The sequence below is a fragment of the Nomascus leucogenys genome, unplaced genomic scaffold (assembly GCF_006542625.1).
Source record: "Nomascus leucogenys isolate Asia unplaced genomic scaffold, Asia_NLE_v1 000413F_799999_qpdss359500sc, whole genome shotgun sequence".
Lineage (NCBI taxonomy): Eukaryota > Metazoa > Chordata > Mammalia > Primates > Hylobatidae > Nomascus > Nomascus leucogenys.
Genome location: NW_022097745.1, coordinates 1 through 14,295, shown reverse-complemented (window position 1 = coordinate 14,295; position 14,295 = coordinate 1). Strand labels below are relative to the sequence as shown.

Below are 14,295 nucleotides of genomic sequence, written 5' to 3'. Positions count from 1 at the left end.
TGGAGGAACCTCCAAGTGGTTTTTGTAGCATGTGTACTAGTTTACCTTCTCACGAACTGTGGAGAAGAGTGTCTCTCTCTCTGGAAACACACACCAGCATTTACCTTTCTTTCAGTGTTTTTTGTCTTTTTTTGTTACAAAAAATGAGATGGTATCTAAGTGTGGTTTTAGTTTAGATTTTGCTTGTGGTTAGTGATGTTTGCCAAGTTATTGTGAACTTGTTTCAATTTGATGTGTATGAGTGGGTGAAGGACCTGAAGACCTGAGATGGATGCACAGGTAAAAGATTCTGAATCAACATTACTGATGCTCATGAGAAGTCAATCAAAACCACACTCAGATATCATCTCACTCCGGTGAGAATGAATGTTACCAAAATGGGATAGCAATTTCGTTGCCATAGAGTACGTGTGTATAACCAGCGGCTGCAAGGGACAATTTGATCTATGTAAACATAGCATCATAATGAAGTTGCAGTGTCTAGCATCTCTGTGAGCTCCAGAGTTATGATTTCTCTGTGGAGAGAATATTCACAACTGACCTTTGCAGCTATTTTGAAAATTATGGTTTTCTGTTCTTGCTTTTGTTCATAACGGCTCTGTCTGCGTTTCTGGTAAGGGCATGGATTTGTTTTTTATGGCTGTGTAGTGTTCCGTGGTGTGTATATACCACATTTCCTTTCTCTAATCCACTGCTGATGGGCACCAAGGCTGATTCTGTGTCTTTACCATTGTGAGTAGTACTACCATGAACATACGAGTGCATGTGTGTTTTGGATGGAAGGATTTTCCTTTGGGTAGATCCTTAGGAGTGGGGTTGCAGCATGGGGTGGTAGTTCTCTTTTAAGTTCTTTGAGAAATGTCCACACTGCTCTCCAGGGGGTCTGAACTAGTTTGCATTTCCCCCAACAGTGGACCTGCATTTCTTTGCTCATCTGCCCCTCCAGCCTCTGTTGTTGTGGACTGTGTGTCATAATGGCCATTCTGACCAGTGTGAGATGGTATCTCAGTATGTTTTTGATTTGCATTTCTCTGATGATCAATGACATGGAGCATGTTTTCATGCTCATTGGTTACTGGTACACCTCCTTTTAAGTGTGTGTTCATGTCCCTTGCCTATTTATAAGGTTTTTTTTTTCTGATTTTATTTGTTTAAGCTCTTTACGATAAATCCTGGATATTAGATGTTTTTCAGATGCATAGTTGGGGAATATTTTCCCTTATTCTATAGGCTGTCTGTTTACTCTGTTGGTAGTTTCTTGTACTGTGCAGCAGCTCTTGTGTATTAGATCCCACTTATCAGTAATTGTTTCTGTTGCCATTGCTTTTGGGGACTTGATATGTAAATGCTTTGCCAAAGCCTTTGTCAAGAAGGGTATTTGGGCCGGGCGCGGTGGCTCACGCTTGTAATACCAGCACTTTGGGAGGCCGAGGCGGGCGGATCACGAGGTCAGGAGATCGAGACCACGGTGAAACCCTGTCTCTACTAAAAATAAAAATACAAAAAATTAGCCAGGTGTGGTGGCAGGTGCCTGTAGTCCCAGCTACTCGGAGAGGCTGAGGCAGGAGAATGGCGTGAACCCAGGAGGCGGAGCTTGCAGTGGGCCGAGATCGCGCCACTGCACTCCAGCCTGGGTGACAGAGCGAGACTCCATCTCAAAAAAAAAGGGTATTTGCTAGATTCTTGTGCAGGATTTTTTCATTTCAGGTCTTGGATTTTTATGTATTTATGTATTTGTTTAGAGACCGAATCTCGCTCTGTCATACAGGCTGGAATGCAATGGAGCAATCTCGGCTCACTGCACCCTCTACCTTCTGGGTTCAAGTGATTCTCCTGCGTCAGTCTCCTGAGTAGCTGGGAATACAGGCACGTGCCACCATGCCTGGCTAAGTTTTGTTTTTTTATTTAGAGACAGGGTTTCACCATGTCAGCCACGCTGGTCTCGAACTCCCGACTTCAAGTCATCTGCCCACTTTGGCTCCCAAAGTGCTTGGATTCCAGGCATGAGCCACTGCACCTGGCCCCGGGTTTTGCATTTCAATCTTTGATTCATTTTGAGTTGCTTTCTTACGTGGTGAGACACAGGGGCCCAGTGTTATTTCTTCTGCATCTGGCTAGCCACTTATCCCAACACCACTTACTGACAGGGAGTCCTTTCTCCATCGCTTATTTTTGTTGATTTTTTTCAAGCGTCGGATGGTTTCAGGTGTGCAGGTTTATATCTGGGTCTTCTAATCTGTTCCACTGTTCTGTGGAACCAGGTCCCCAGCTTTTCAGTGAAACTGCCAAGCCATTACATTGTCTATGGGTGTTTTCTTAGAGTGTTTCCTTTGTTTTAACGTTTTTTAAATACCTTTAGCAGCCTGCATGCATAGATTTCTTTTCTAAAATATATGCGTACCCTATGTTTTCCTGTAGGAGTTTTGTGGTTTCAGGATTGAGTTTTAGGTCTTTAATGTATTTTGCATTGATTTTTGTGTTGCATGACTTAAGGGTCCTATTTCAGTGTTTTTTGTATATGAATATTCAGTTTGCTCAAAATCATCTGTCGAACAGGCTCTCTTTTTCCCATTGTGTCTTTTTGGTGTTCTTTTGAAAAATGTGTTCACTATATATAAATTGGGGTTGAGTATTTGGTTTACTCATTCTGTCCACTTTCTTAGTTTATGCCAATAAAAGATTGTTTAGATAATTATAAAAGTTTGTGTTTTTCATTTTTTTAGTTTCTAAGTTTGTATTTTTTAACATAATTTCTACGTTTATTATAGACTAAAGCGAACAAAGGCAGATTAGTTACTGCCTTTGGTATATTGCATGACACAGACTTGGGGTCCAAGCAACCTTATCATGCAGGCAGTGGGTGTACCCACCAGATAGGTCTTTAGCCCATACCTCATCCCTTCTTCCTTTTTCATCTGATAGTCACCAGTGTCTGTCGTTTTCACTTTTATGGTAGGGTGTATTCAATGTTATAAGCTCCACCTTATAAGTGAGAACATGTGGCATTTGGTGTTCTGTTTTTTCCTTATTTCTCTTTAGATAATGGCCTCCAGCTCCTTTCATGTTGCTGCCAAGGACATGATTTCCTTGTTTTTTTTATGGCTGCCTAGTTTTTTGTGGTATATATGTACCACATTTTCCTTTTCTGATCCACTGTTGATGGGTACGTAGGTTGATTTCACGTGTTTGCCATTGTAAATACTGCCGCCATGACCGTCTGTGTGCATGTGTGTTTTGGACAGAAGGATTCATTTTCCTTTGTGTATACCCTAGTGGTGGGATTGCTGGGTCAGATGGTAGTTCTGGTTTAAGTTCTTTGAGCAATCTCTGAAGTGCTTTCCATGGTGTCTGAACTACTTTGCGTTTTCACCAAAAGTGGACCAGTGTCCCCTTTCTCTGCTGCCTTGCCAGTGTCCTTTTTTTTTTTAACTGTGTAATCGCCATTCTGACCAGCGTGAGATGATATCTCATTGTGCTTTTGATTTATATTTCTCTGACAATTAGGTTCAGCATATTTTCACATTTGTTGGTTGCTTGTACATCATCTTTCGAGAAGTGTCTGTTTATATCCATTGCTTATTAATTATTTGGGGGGTTTTGCTAATTGATTTGTGTAAGGTCTTTAAGGTAGATTCTGGATATTAGATCTTGGTCAGGTGCATAGTTTGGGAACATTTTCTCTCATCCTGTATGTTGTCTGTCTACTGTGTTGGTAATTTCTTGTGTTGTGCGGTGGCTCTTTAGTGTATTAGGTCCCACATGTCGGTTATTGCTGTTGTTGCAGTGTCATGTGGGGTCTTAGGCATATAAATGCTTTGTCAAAGCTGATATAGGGTCTCTTGTAGGATTTTTGTAGTTCGAGGTCTTCCATTTACATCTTTCATTCATCAGAGTGAACTTTTGTACATGGTGAGAAGTAGAGGCCTAGTGTTACTTACTCTTCTGCATATGGCTCGCCACTTATCCCAAGACTATTGAAAAGGGAGTTCTTTCCCCATTACTTATCATTGTGTATTTCATCCAAAATCAGGTGGTATGAGGTGTGTGGGTTTACTTCAGGTTCTCTGTTCTCTTCCACTCATCCATGCGGAAGCAGGTCCCTAGAGTTTGAATGAAATTTCAAATCAGGGAGTGTGATGCATGCAGTGTAGTTTGGATTTCTCAGAATTGCTTTGGAAATGCAGGGCATTTCCCGGTGTCACATGAACTCCAGCATTGTTTATTTCTGTGTCCTTAAAACCAATTTGCTCTGTAGTAAAGGTATACAGTTAAAGAGTAGAGTGGGACATTTTGATCATGCATATATACCTTGTGTAATGATGAAAGCAAGGCATTGACTGTCTCTGTTACCATGTGTAGTTATTATTTATTAGTTCTCTGTGGTTGCAATATTCAGAATCCTTCTTTTCAGCCTTTTTTGGAAAATACGGTAGGATACTGTTAACTCTAGACACCCTGCTGTGGAGTAGAACAGCTGAATTTATTCCTGTCATCTGAGTGTAACATTGTATCCATTTCCCACTTCCTGCGCGGACTCCCCAACCCCCAGCCTCTTTTTACCACTGTGGAACTTCCTACTCTAGGAGATGAAGTCGTTTAGAGAGACAGTTGATCTCATTCTCACATGCATGAAGTCGTGCCGTGTTTGTCTTTCTCTTCCTGGCTCATTTCGTTGAAGATCATGTCCTCCAGGTTTCTGCACATTGCTGCAGATGACATGGTTTCATGAATTTCTATGGCTGAAGAGGATTCCATTATGTACTGAAGTTTCTTTATCCCTTTATCTGTGCATGAACAGGTAGGTTGATTGGATACCTTCGCTATTGTGAATAGTGCTTCAATCACCATATGAAGGCCAATATCTCCTCAACATAACAGATTTCATGCACTTTCTGTGTATAACCAGCAGTGGGATTGCTTAGGTGAATGGGTATTTGTAATGTAAAATGGTTAAGGCACCTTCAACTTCTTCGCTTCATGTGTCTAGTAATGCACATTCTCACCAATAGTGTATAAACTGTCTTTTTCTGCATTTCTACATTGGCCACTGCCTGTGAACGTATGGGTTTTTTGTTGTTTTTGATAAGTTTCATTCTCATTAGAGTGAGAGGTATCTGAATGTGGTTTGCACTTAGACATTTGTGTGAAGATTAGTGAAGCTGAGCAACTTCTCTTTGACCTGTCAGTGAATTTTGTGTTTTCTTTTCAGATGTGCCTGTTCAGGTTCTTCGCCCAGTTTTAGCTTGGGTATTAGGTTTTGTTCATTTTCCCAGTTAGAGTAGTGTTAGTTTCTCGTACATGTTAGATAACCCCTTTCACAGATATGATTCTGCTGAACTTTCTTTCAATCTGTAGGATGCCTTCTTTAATGGTTCATTGTTTCTCTTCCCCATGCGGAAGCTCTAAAATGATGTATAGTCCCATGTGTTTGTATTCACATTTGTTAGCAGTGATTTTTGTGTCCTATCCAAAAAGAACAAAAAATAAGAAAGGAAAAGTATTGCCAAATCAATTGCATGGTCTAAGGGTTTCTAGCCATAGATAATTTTTGCTTTTGTTTTCATTCTTTTTTGCCAACTGCATGCATAGATACAAGTTTTGCTGAAATACAAACTCCCACTTTTCTTATAGGAGCTTTGCAGCTCCAGGACTGGATTTAGGTGTTTATTTTGTGTTGATTTGGGGGTATTATATTTCAGACCTTGAAATGTTGATTTCTTTGGCTTGTTTTTGTCTGATATACCACAGTGGGGGTTGTGTTCAAATTAAGCTGTAGGACATCCTTTAGATACTGGGTTCAAGCAATTGTCTCGTTCCTTGATGTTCACTTAGGGGAGAGGTGTCAGGAAGTCTGAGAAGATCCACAGTGAAAAAAGTTTATCTGTGTTTCGTGGAGACTGATGGCCAGCTCCCTTCTGCACAGGACTTCTGGAGAAGGCCAGCCCTACTACTTGTTTAAATACCTCCCATCTCCAGCCCTTCAATAAATACTTAAGTGATTCATTAAATATTTAAACCTTAAGAAAGTAGAGTAACCCAGTGGAAGTTGAATTTAACTAGAATTTAAGTTTGAGAGTAGCTGGTTAGTAGAACAAATGTGGTAGATTGGGTGACATACTATGGTTTTTAAGGGGTTTTTTTTGGTTGTTGTTGTTGTTGTTTTCCTTAAACAGAGTTAACAATAATTAATTTGAATAAAGAAGGAAAACATTAAATGGTTGGCATGCGTAACATGAACGCTATTCCATGACTTGTTCAGCCATAGCCTCAATTTGACACGCTAGACTATGAATCCTAAAGACTGGTATAGGGGCCGGGCGCGGTGGCTCACGCTTGTAATCCCAGCACTTTGGGAGGCCGAGGCAGTCGGATCACGAGGTCAGGAGATCGAGACCACGGTGAAACCCCGTCTCTACTAAAAAAATACAAAAAATTAGCCGGGCGTGGTGGCAGGCGCCTGTAGTCCCAGCTACTCGGAGAGGCTGAGGCAGGAGAATGGTGTGAACCCGGGAGGTGGAGCTTGCAGTGAGCTGAGATTGCGCCACTGCGCTCCAGCCTGGGCGACAGTGTGAGACTCCATCTCAAAAAAAAAAAAAAAAAAAAAAAAAAAAGACTGGTATAGTGTTACCACACTGCAGTTACTTTTCTCATTCCAACAACTATAGAACATTTTGAACAGTATTTTAAAATTTTATTTTAATGAAAGTTAAGAAAAAAACCCTTACTTATACACTGAAGAAAATAAACATAAAATGGTCTCCCGCCTGACTCGCAAAAGTCCCATGGCCTTTCCTGGCCAGCAGGAGCAGTTGGTGATGAGGAGCAGGGTCAAGATGCAGCTGAGCTGCCAGCCTCCTAGATGTGGTTCCCTGGTGTCCATGGTGTGGGTGAAGGATGGTGCAGAGCCGGTGTTCTGGCCAGCATCCCGGTGGGGTCCCAGCCACTGCAGGATGTTGCCAGCCTACTGGGATTCGGGCTCCAGCTGGCAGGACAGCTTGTAGCTGCAGGACAGAGAGGCAGCTGTGAGGCCACCATGAGCCACCCATCAGGTCCCCTCTCAGTGCCTGCCCAGGTGGAATCCTGGGTCCCCAGCAGTCCCCATGCAACAGGGCTTGATGCTGGCCATGGAGGCATGGCCATAGGGTCTCTGCAGCTGGCCACAGGAGAGCCTCCTCTAGGCCAGGTTGGGTGGCTCACACCTGTAATGTCAGTACTTTGGGAGGCTGAGGTGTGTGGATTGCTTGAGGCCAGGAGTTTGAGACCAGCCTGGACGTCATCGTGAAAGCCCATCTGTACCGGAACAACAACAGCAGAACAACCGGACGTGGTGGTATACAGCAGTAGTCCCAGCTGCTTGGGAGGCTAAGGAAGGGCTTGAGCCCAGGAGGCAGACATTGCAGTGAGCAGAGATGGTGACACTGCAGTGCAGCCTGGGCGACAGAGCCAGACCATGTTAAAAAAAAAAAAAGGAGAGCCTTCTCCCACCCTCAGCCCATCTGCTAGGCCCTCACCTCTCCTTGTCACTGAGCTGATCCATTCTTGGGAAATAGGTGACAAAATTTCTCAAGAGACCAAAGCCTGTAATTCATGGCAGCCACTTGGAGCAGCTGCATTTCCTGCAGAACTCGGACCTCCTAGCGACAGAGGACAGGATGCTGACAGAGCCTGGGTAGAAGATGCTGAGGGGGCCTTTGGCAGGCAGGGAGAAGGGGCTGGTTCCTGAGGCAGTTTTCTGAAGAGGTCCCATGCAGCCCCCAGCCTGTCCTCAGGGTTGGATGTAAAGAGCCCCTCCTGCAGGAATTGGTCTTTGATTCCAGTGCCTTTCCCACTTTCTCCACTGGGATAGGTCTCCTCCTGCTGTATGTGTCAAACCCTCCCAGTAAACCTAAGATGTAGAGGTTAGAGCCAGGGAATGTCCTGCCCAGGGTGGACTGTGACGTCCACATCCCCACCCTCATCCAACGTGAGTGCCCCAGCTGCTCACCTTCCTCCTCTTGTTGGTGTTGCCCTGGAAGGCAGACAGAGTCCATCAGAAAGGTCCCTGGCCCACAACCAGCCCCACCCTACCCCTTCCCATGCTGCATTACTGCCAGGGCCACCAGGGTCAGGGGATGTGCACACAACAGGACTTGGACCTGCCTCAGGCTCTGGGCTCTAGAGCAGGGGGCATGGGAGCTGAGGCCCAGGGACCTTCTGCCCCAACCCTCTCTGATGACAGACAGGGAAACTGAGGTCTCTCATAGAAAGAAAGCACTCAGTGACCCTGGAATTGCCTGCCCTTGGAGAGGCAAAATTTCACCCTCCTATTACGGGACCACCCTAGGGAGAGGCTGAGTCCAGCTCAGCCCACACCTCAGCAGCTTTGCAGTCAGGCAGCTCTGCAGCTTCACCACTCAGGAATAGGGACTGGTGGCTGCCATGGAGCCTCCATCACTCAGAAGTGATGAGATGGGCCTGACACCCCCACCCACAGGAGCAGCTGTGAAGCTGTCAGGAGAGGAGGTTTGCCAAGGGCTGAGATCTAAAGGCTGGGTCTGGGACCCTCTCCTCCCAAGCCTCAGGATCCTGGTTCCCAACCAGCCTGCCCCAGGCTCACTCACATCCAGATCGTCCGGGATGGCCGAATCCAACCTGTGTAACTCCATCAGAAAATCCCCCAGGAAGGGGACCACACCCTGTGCCATGGAGGGGCGGAGAGGTGGGAGGGGTAGCAGTGATGAGTATTGGCCATCAGTTACCTGCCCAAGGTCCTGCCCCATGAAATCCCATCAGCCCCTGTCTCCCAGAACCCCCCTCCCCAGGTCTCCCGCTTGGAGCAGCTAAAGACCCTCAGCTGCCTTTCCCAAATCTCTGCGTCCTCTATCCTAGCTGACCTCCAAGTCTAGCAAGCACTCCTAGTTACCTCTATGGTGGGGTTTCAACAAGTCACAAAGGCCTATGTCCCAGCCTTACCCTTCCCCACAACCACTCTGAGTCCAGCTTTCCCAGCCCCTTGCTCTGGTCTCTCGAATGGAGGTTTTCCAGGCCCAGTGGCCACAGGAGGACAAGCCTGGGGAGGAAGCCCCTGCTGTCTTGATATGGAGGTCTCCAGCTGGCGGGGAAAGGAGCCCGGTCCTCTGATCCCCTGCATTCCCTCCGTGCCACAGGCTCACTCACCTTCTTCTGCCTCCACAGCCTCATCCGGGCTCTCTGGGGGTTTCTCTCCTGGGTGGCCACCTTAAAGCTCCCTGCCTGCCAGGTGTCAGGGACAGGGACAGTGAAGTTCTCCTCCCCTCCCCCAGTTACACCCCAGCCACCCCGTACTTGGATCCCCAGGGACTGAGGTGAGTCACCTGGCACAGTGCTCATACCACTGGCCTAGACCCACACTCCCTGTGTGTGTCATCCAATCATGCAACCAGGCCTCCCTGAGACTGTTTCCTCTTCCGTAAAGAGCGATGAAAAGCACAGCTACCTCACAGGGCCTCCTGAGGGCTCAGTTTCCTATAGCTGTTGCCATTGTTCTCACCCTTATCCCTCTGAGGAAGAACCAGGCACGAGCACCCTCAAATTGCTTTCTTTTCTTGAACCTCATTTCCACCCTGTGAGGCCTGCCCTACAGGCTTAGCATCCATTCATTTTCCAGATGAGGAAACAGAGGCCCAGAGTGGGCAGTGACTCCCCAGAGCCCCAAAAGAGAGGACGCCTCCTCTCCCTCCTCGAGGCTCTGTCTCGGCTGTCTTCACCCCACATCCCAGCACCACCACCCATCAGGGTCGTGTTGTTTGGAGTCTCTGAGTGTCTAGGTCTCCAGCCAGGCACAGTCGTGATGGGAAAGGGATAGGGTGTTTTAGGGGACCTGGTTAAGTGGTACCTGCCTATCCCAGCCCCACAGGAGTCTCTGCCGCACAAACTGGGTTTGAGCCATGCCAACAGTTTTTCCTCGCCCATGATCCCCCAGGGGAGTTCCATGCACAGAACTCTCTCTTCTTCCACTCAGGAAGTGGCCTCCTGAGGCGCCATCTCTGACTGACATGTCAGGGTTTTCCAGAATCCTGGGTGGCGTGACATGTTACCTTCTCATTTGCATGGAAGATTCTGAGATCTGGTCAGGGAGGATCCCCTAGGAATGCATGAATCCCCCAGATACTTGTCATGAGCATGTGTCGCTGCTAACTGGTGAGAATCCTATGACATGACCGTTTTCAGGTGTCTGCAAAGAGCAGAGCGGGGAGTCCCAGCATACACATACATCTGTCCTGAGTATGCCCATTGGTACCCAAAGCTGGGCGGTCCACTGGACTCCCTGGCACATGAGCTTCCTCTGTTTTCGTTCCCCCTCTCGCCCAGTGTGAGCACAGGCCCCCTGCCCATGGAGGTGCGCTGCAGACAGAAGCAGCAGTAGAGGCCTGGCTTCCTGAGGAATTGCTGGCCGGTTTGAGGAAGGAAGAAAGTCCCACCTACCATGACCACCCCCCAGCCTGGAGGAAGCTCCATGCCAGCAGCATGGACCAGCATGGGAGCCAGAGCCCTGCTAATGCTGCAGCTCATCACCCTCGCTCAGCAGCCCAGCAGCCCAGCAGCCACTGCCACATCCCATTTCCAGGGCCTCCTGCCCCTGTACCCCCACGTGCCCATGGACCCACACACGACTCTTCCTGTTGGCCCAAGGTAGGCATGGAGGGAATTTTTCAAGTCCACTAACCACTCCATACCTGGTCCAATGCCCTTCCAAACTCACTGTTTTCTCTGACCCTTAAACACTTGCCCTGCATCTCCCAGGCTCCACTGTACCTTGATCAGTAGGTCCCTCTTCACCGCAGTGTCTTTTTTGCAGAGTTCTTTTAGATCTTTCATGCTTTTGCTATGGACAGAGGAAAGAAAGAAGGGTAAACTTGGGAATCGGGGAGATATGTGAGTTCCAATCCCTTTTGTTTGAAAACCCAGTGAATCCCAGCTTACTGGGTGAGAGTTTTCAGTGGGGTCCTCTGATCACAAGGGCTCCAGAGGACCAGGGTGGGACCTCTCATGCTCCTCCTCTGGGCCCCATCTACACTTCACATGAGCCACCTGTGTGTTTACAGTTAGCTTTCAGTTGGATATAGTTACACTTCTGGGTACAAACACCTGAAAGCCTCCAGTTGGCGCCAGTCTGTTCCTGATGGTTAAAAAACCTTAGTCCTGAGTTGGAAATCCTTGCCTAGGAGTCCAGGGCAGCTTAGTGACCACACCCACTGGCCCATCCCTGCCTCCAGTGTCCCTGGTCTCCAAGAACCTTTCAGAGTCGTTGAGGGAACATGGGGAGACCTATGGGTCCCTAGGTCAACCCTGATGCTCCCGTGGAGAGAGCCCTCCTCACCTGGACACTCCTGCCCACATCTTGTGTATCCAATGTATTGGGTTGCTGCGCAGAGCAGAGACGATGGCGTGCACCAAGGAGAAGTTGTTGAGGCTTAGGCACTCCTGGAGAGGGAAGAGTGAGCTGTGAGGTCCAGAGGTGGAGTCTGGCCCACTTCAGCCTCAGCCCTCTCTGCTGAGATCTCCCCTCCTGGCTGAAGCAGAGGCCTGGGGAGCCTCAGGAGGGCACACCTGGTGCCGAGTGAATGTCACTCATCTAGGAGGATTTTAGTTCAACCCAAGGAAGAGCCCAGGTCGGAAGTGAGCAGCCACCACTGGGTCATGGGAGTCAAGGTCAGTGAAGCTCTGACAAGAAGGGCCTAGGGGATGTGCAGGGCTCAGGCCAGAGATACAGATGTCAATCCTGAAAGCCGATGGGGGAAAAGAGGAAGTTCCCCATTTTTAAAGAGGGAATCCTCAGGCCCAACCATGGCTTACCCTGGCCACCTTGATCCAGTGCTCTACCACCCTGGCCCTGTCCAGGGCCCTCATGCTGTGGTCCCCGAGGCAGGAGGTGGTGACACAGTTGGTGAGCCTGTTGACGTGTGCGATGGTGGCACGAACTGTGGGTGCCACGTGCTTATTCCCCTTCTTATGTCGTTGGCCCCAGATGGAGCCCAAGCATTCGTAGAGCACCACCTTCTTGAACAGCTCCTTGGGGGAGGAGGAGAGTGTCACGGCCACAGCACACCCCAGCTCAGAGTCACCCACAGTCCCAGGCAGGGACTGAGCTCACAGTCATCCATGGTCTCTGACAGGAACCAAGCTGGAGCTCAGAAAGCTTTAAAATGGGCTCCAGACTTGTGGGAGTCCCTGGGTTTGGTTTTCTGCCAAACACCGAGGGCCCTGAATGCATCATGGCCCAGAACCCGGCAAGGGTGGGAAGAGAGAGTGACATTTTCTCCCAGGCCATCCTGACTCCAAGAACTAGAAGGTGGCTCAGTCTTGCCCATCCTGGGGCCTTGTCTTCCTCCCATCCCAATCAGCCCTCTACTCCTTCTCTCCATACCAGTGCACTTTCCTTGTGGCAGCTGCAACTATGGGCTCTGTTTGGGTGTCTGCCATAGAATCCAGCATGCATCAGGTACCTAATAAGCGCTGAGGGTAGTGAGGTTGCTGAGCAGCCGGGTGAGTGACTTATGGCCCTGCCTGCCCCACAGTGAGCACCTGCCCTGCCCTGCTTTCTGTCCTTCCCCTGTCGTTCAATCTGCACAGTCACTCTGTGCAGCTGGTATGGGCGATGTCCCATCTGTGCTGTCCACATGCAGACAGGGAAGGCTTGTGTGTAAGGAAACTCATCCAGATCCCATGGTTGGTAAGAAGTGGAGCTGAAATTGGACCCAGGGCATTGTCTGCTCCTCAGGGAGAGGCTGGTCTGAGACAGCTGGTGCCAGAGACACAGCCTGCAAAGCCTAGCTGCCCACCACATCCATGAGGGTCAGCTGCTCTGCCAGCAGCCTGGGAGGGAAGGTCGTGATGTTAGGCAGCTCCTCACTGGGCTGGTTCTTTACAGTCCTGGAACAGGGACAGGGGGACTCTGGAGCTGAGTGTGGCTCCAGCACTGTCCCTGGTGGGGGCCCTTCCCCTGGTGGGGGCCCTTCCCCTGGTGCTGGTGCTGGCCCTGGTGCTGAATGTAGATATCCTGGCGCACCCAGGGCTGCACGTGACTCTGGCTCCAGAGCAGGCCCCAGGTCCGCCAGCAGTGGTGGTGCTGGCTCCAGGGCTGGCATTGTTCGTGCGTGTTGCCCAGGAGGTGGAGCAGGATCTGGAAAAGGAGAAAAGGTCACCACACCAGTCATTTTTCACTGGGCTTTGCAAGCACAGAAATGGCCGGATGGAATTTAAGGGAATTTGTAGCCCCAAAACACCACCCCTGGAAAGTCTTCCAGACTGCAAGCCCCCTCACCATCTGGCTTGGCCTCCTTGGGCTCCGGAAGCACCAACTGGCCTAGGACAATTTCCTGATGGTCCTCCAATCCCAATCCAGGCCAGGCGAAGTTCCTGAAGGCCAGCTTTATCCAGAAAGGTGATCGTTGTGGGGGCTGATAGCAAACTGAAGTGTTTTCAGGGGGCCGGTTGAACAAAGTGGAGCTGATGGTGCTGGTGATGGAGTGGACAGCTGAGTCAGAAGCCTGGCCTTCTCCCCCACAACCCTCCAGGGCACCCTTGCCTGGTTCTGGGTCCCTGGCCTGTTGCTGCCTGTGTAGGGGAAAGCCCCACCCTACCCCAAGCCATCAGTGCTGTCGTGGAAGGGGCAGACCTGGTCATGCAGCAGGGCTGTACAGACCCTTGTGCGCCCTGGCTTCCCACTGACATTCTTTTCCCAAAGGCCCTGGAGCACAGCACTGTGCCACCTGGGCACTCAAGACTGCAGCTCCAGGCAGATTTGTGAGCAGCTTGCTCATCAAAGCTCCAGCTCTGGGTCCCCTGGTTCTGGGGTTAAGAGGGGAGGGTGGTGGAGGAGGACAGGGACAGCTGGGAAGCCACAGTGCTGGGGATGGGTCTCTCAGTGGCCAGCTGTGACCCCAGCCTCCCCTCTCCTTTGCAGGGGACCTAAGTCTCCATTTACAGAACTCAGTATTTGCCTCTTGCGGGGGAAGTCCCCAGATGTCAGCCTTGTCGTGGGAATTATAAGAAGTATGAGCCCCAGGCCTCCTTTAGTCCCTCCCCAGCCAGAGTCCACATTTTTTCTCCCATGTTTTGTGGGTGAAAAGGCCCTTCAGAACCCTAAATCCACCCAGTTTATACTTGTTGCTGGGCTCCATCATTCTAGTCAGAATCTGGGAGGATGCCACCATACGTAGAGGAGGCCATGAGGGTTTCACCTGTAACATTCTGTAGATATGACTTGTTTATTCTGTCTACTGTGAGCGCCTGACTCTGAGTAGAATCGAGGCCCAGGGATTGTCATCTGCTTTG

The 14,295-nt window shown here is 49.1% G+C and overlaps 1 protein-coding gene across 1 annotated transcript; it reads right to left on the bottom strand.

The window, feature by feature from the left end:
• Window positions 1–6,961: 6,961 nt before the first annotated feature.
• Window positions 6,962–13,781, bottom strand: LOC100599123 (ral-GDS-related protein-like). The gene is given in 13 exon segments (XM_030809097.1): window positions 6,962–7,001; window positions 7,512–7,558; window positions 7,560–7,634; window positions 7,985–8,008; window positions 8,601–8,675; window positions 9,157–9,231; window positions 10,774–10,843; window positions 11,339–11,442; window positions 11,815–12,030; window positions 12,801–13,141; window positions 13,283–13,476; window positions 13,602–13,726; window positions 13,728–13,781. Coding segments are annotated over 13 exon segments (1,440 nt in total).
• Window positions 13,782–14,295: the final 514 nt, after the last annotated feature.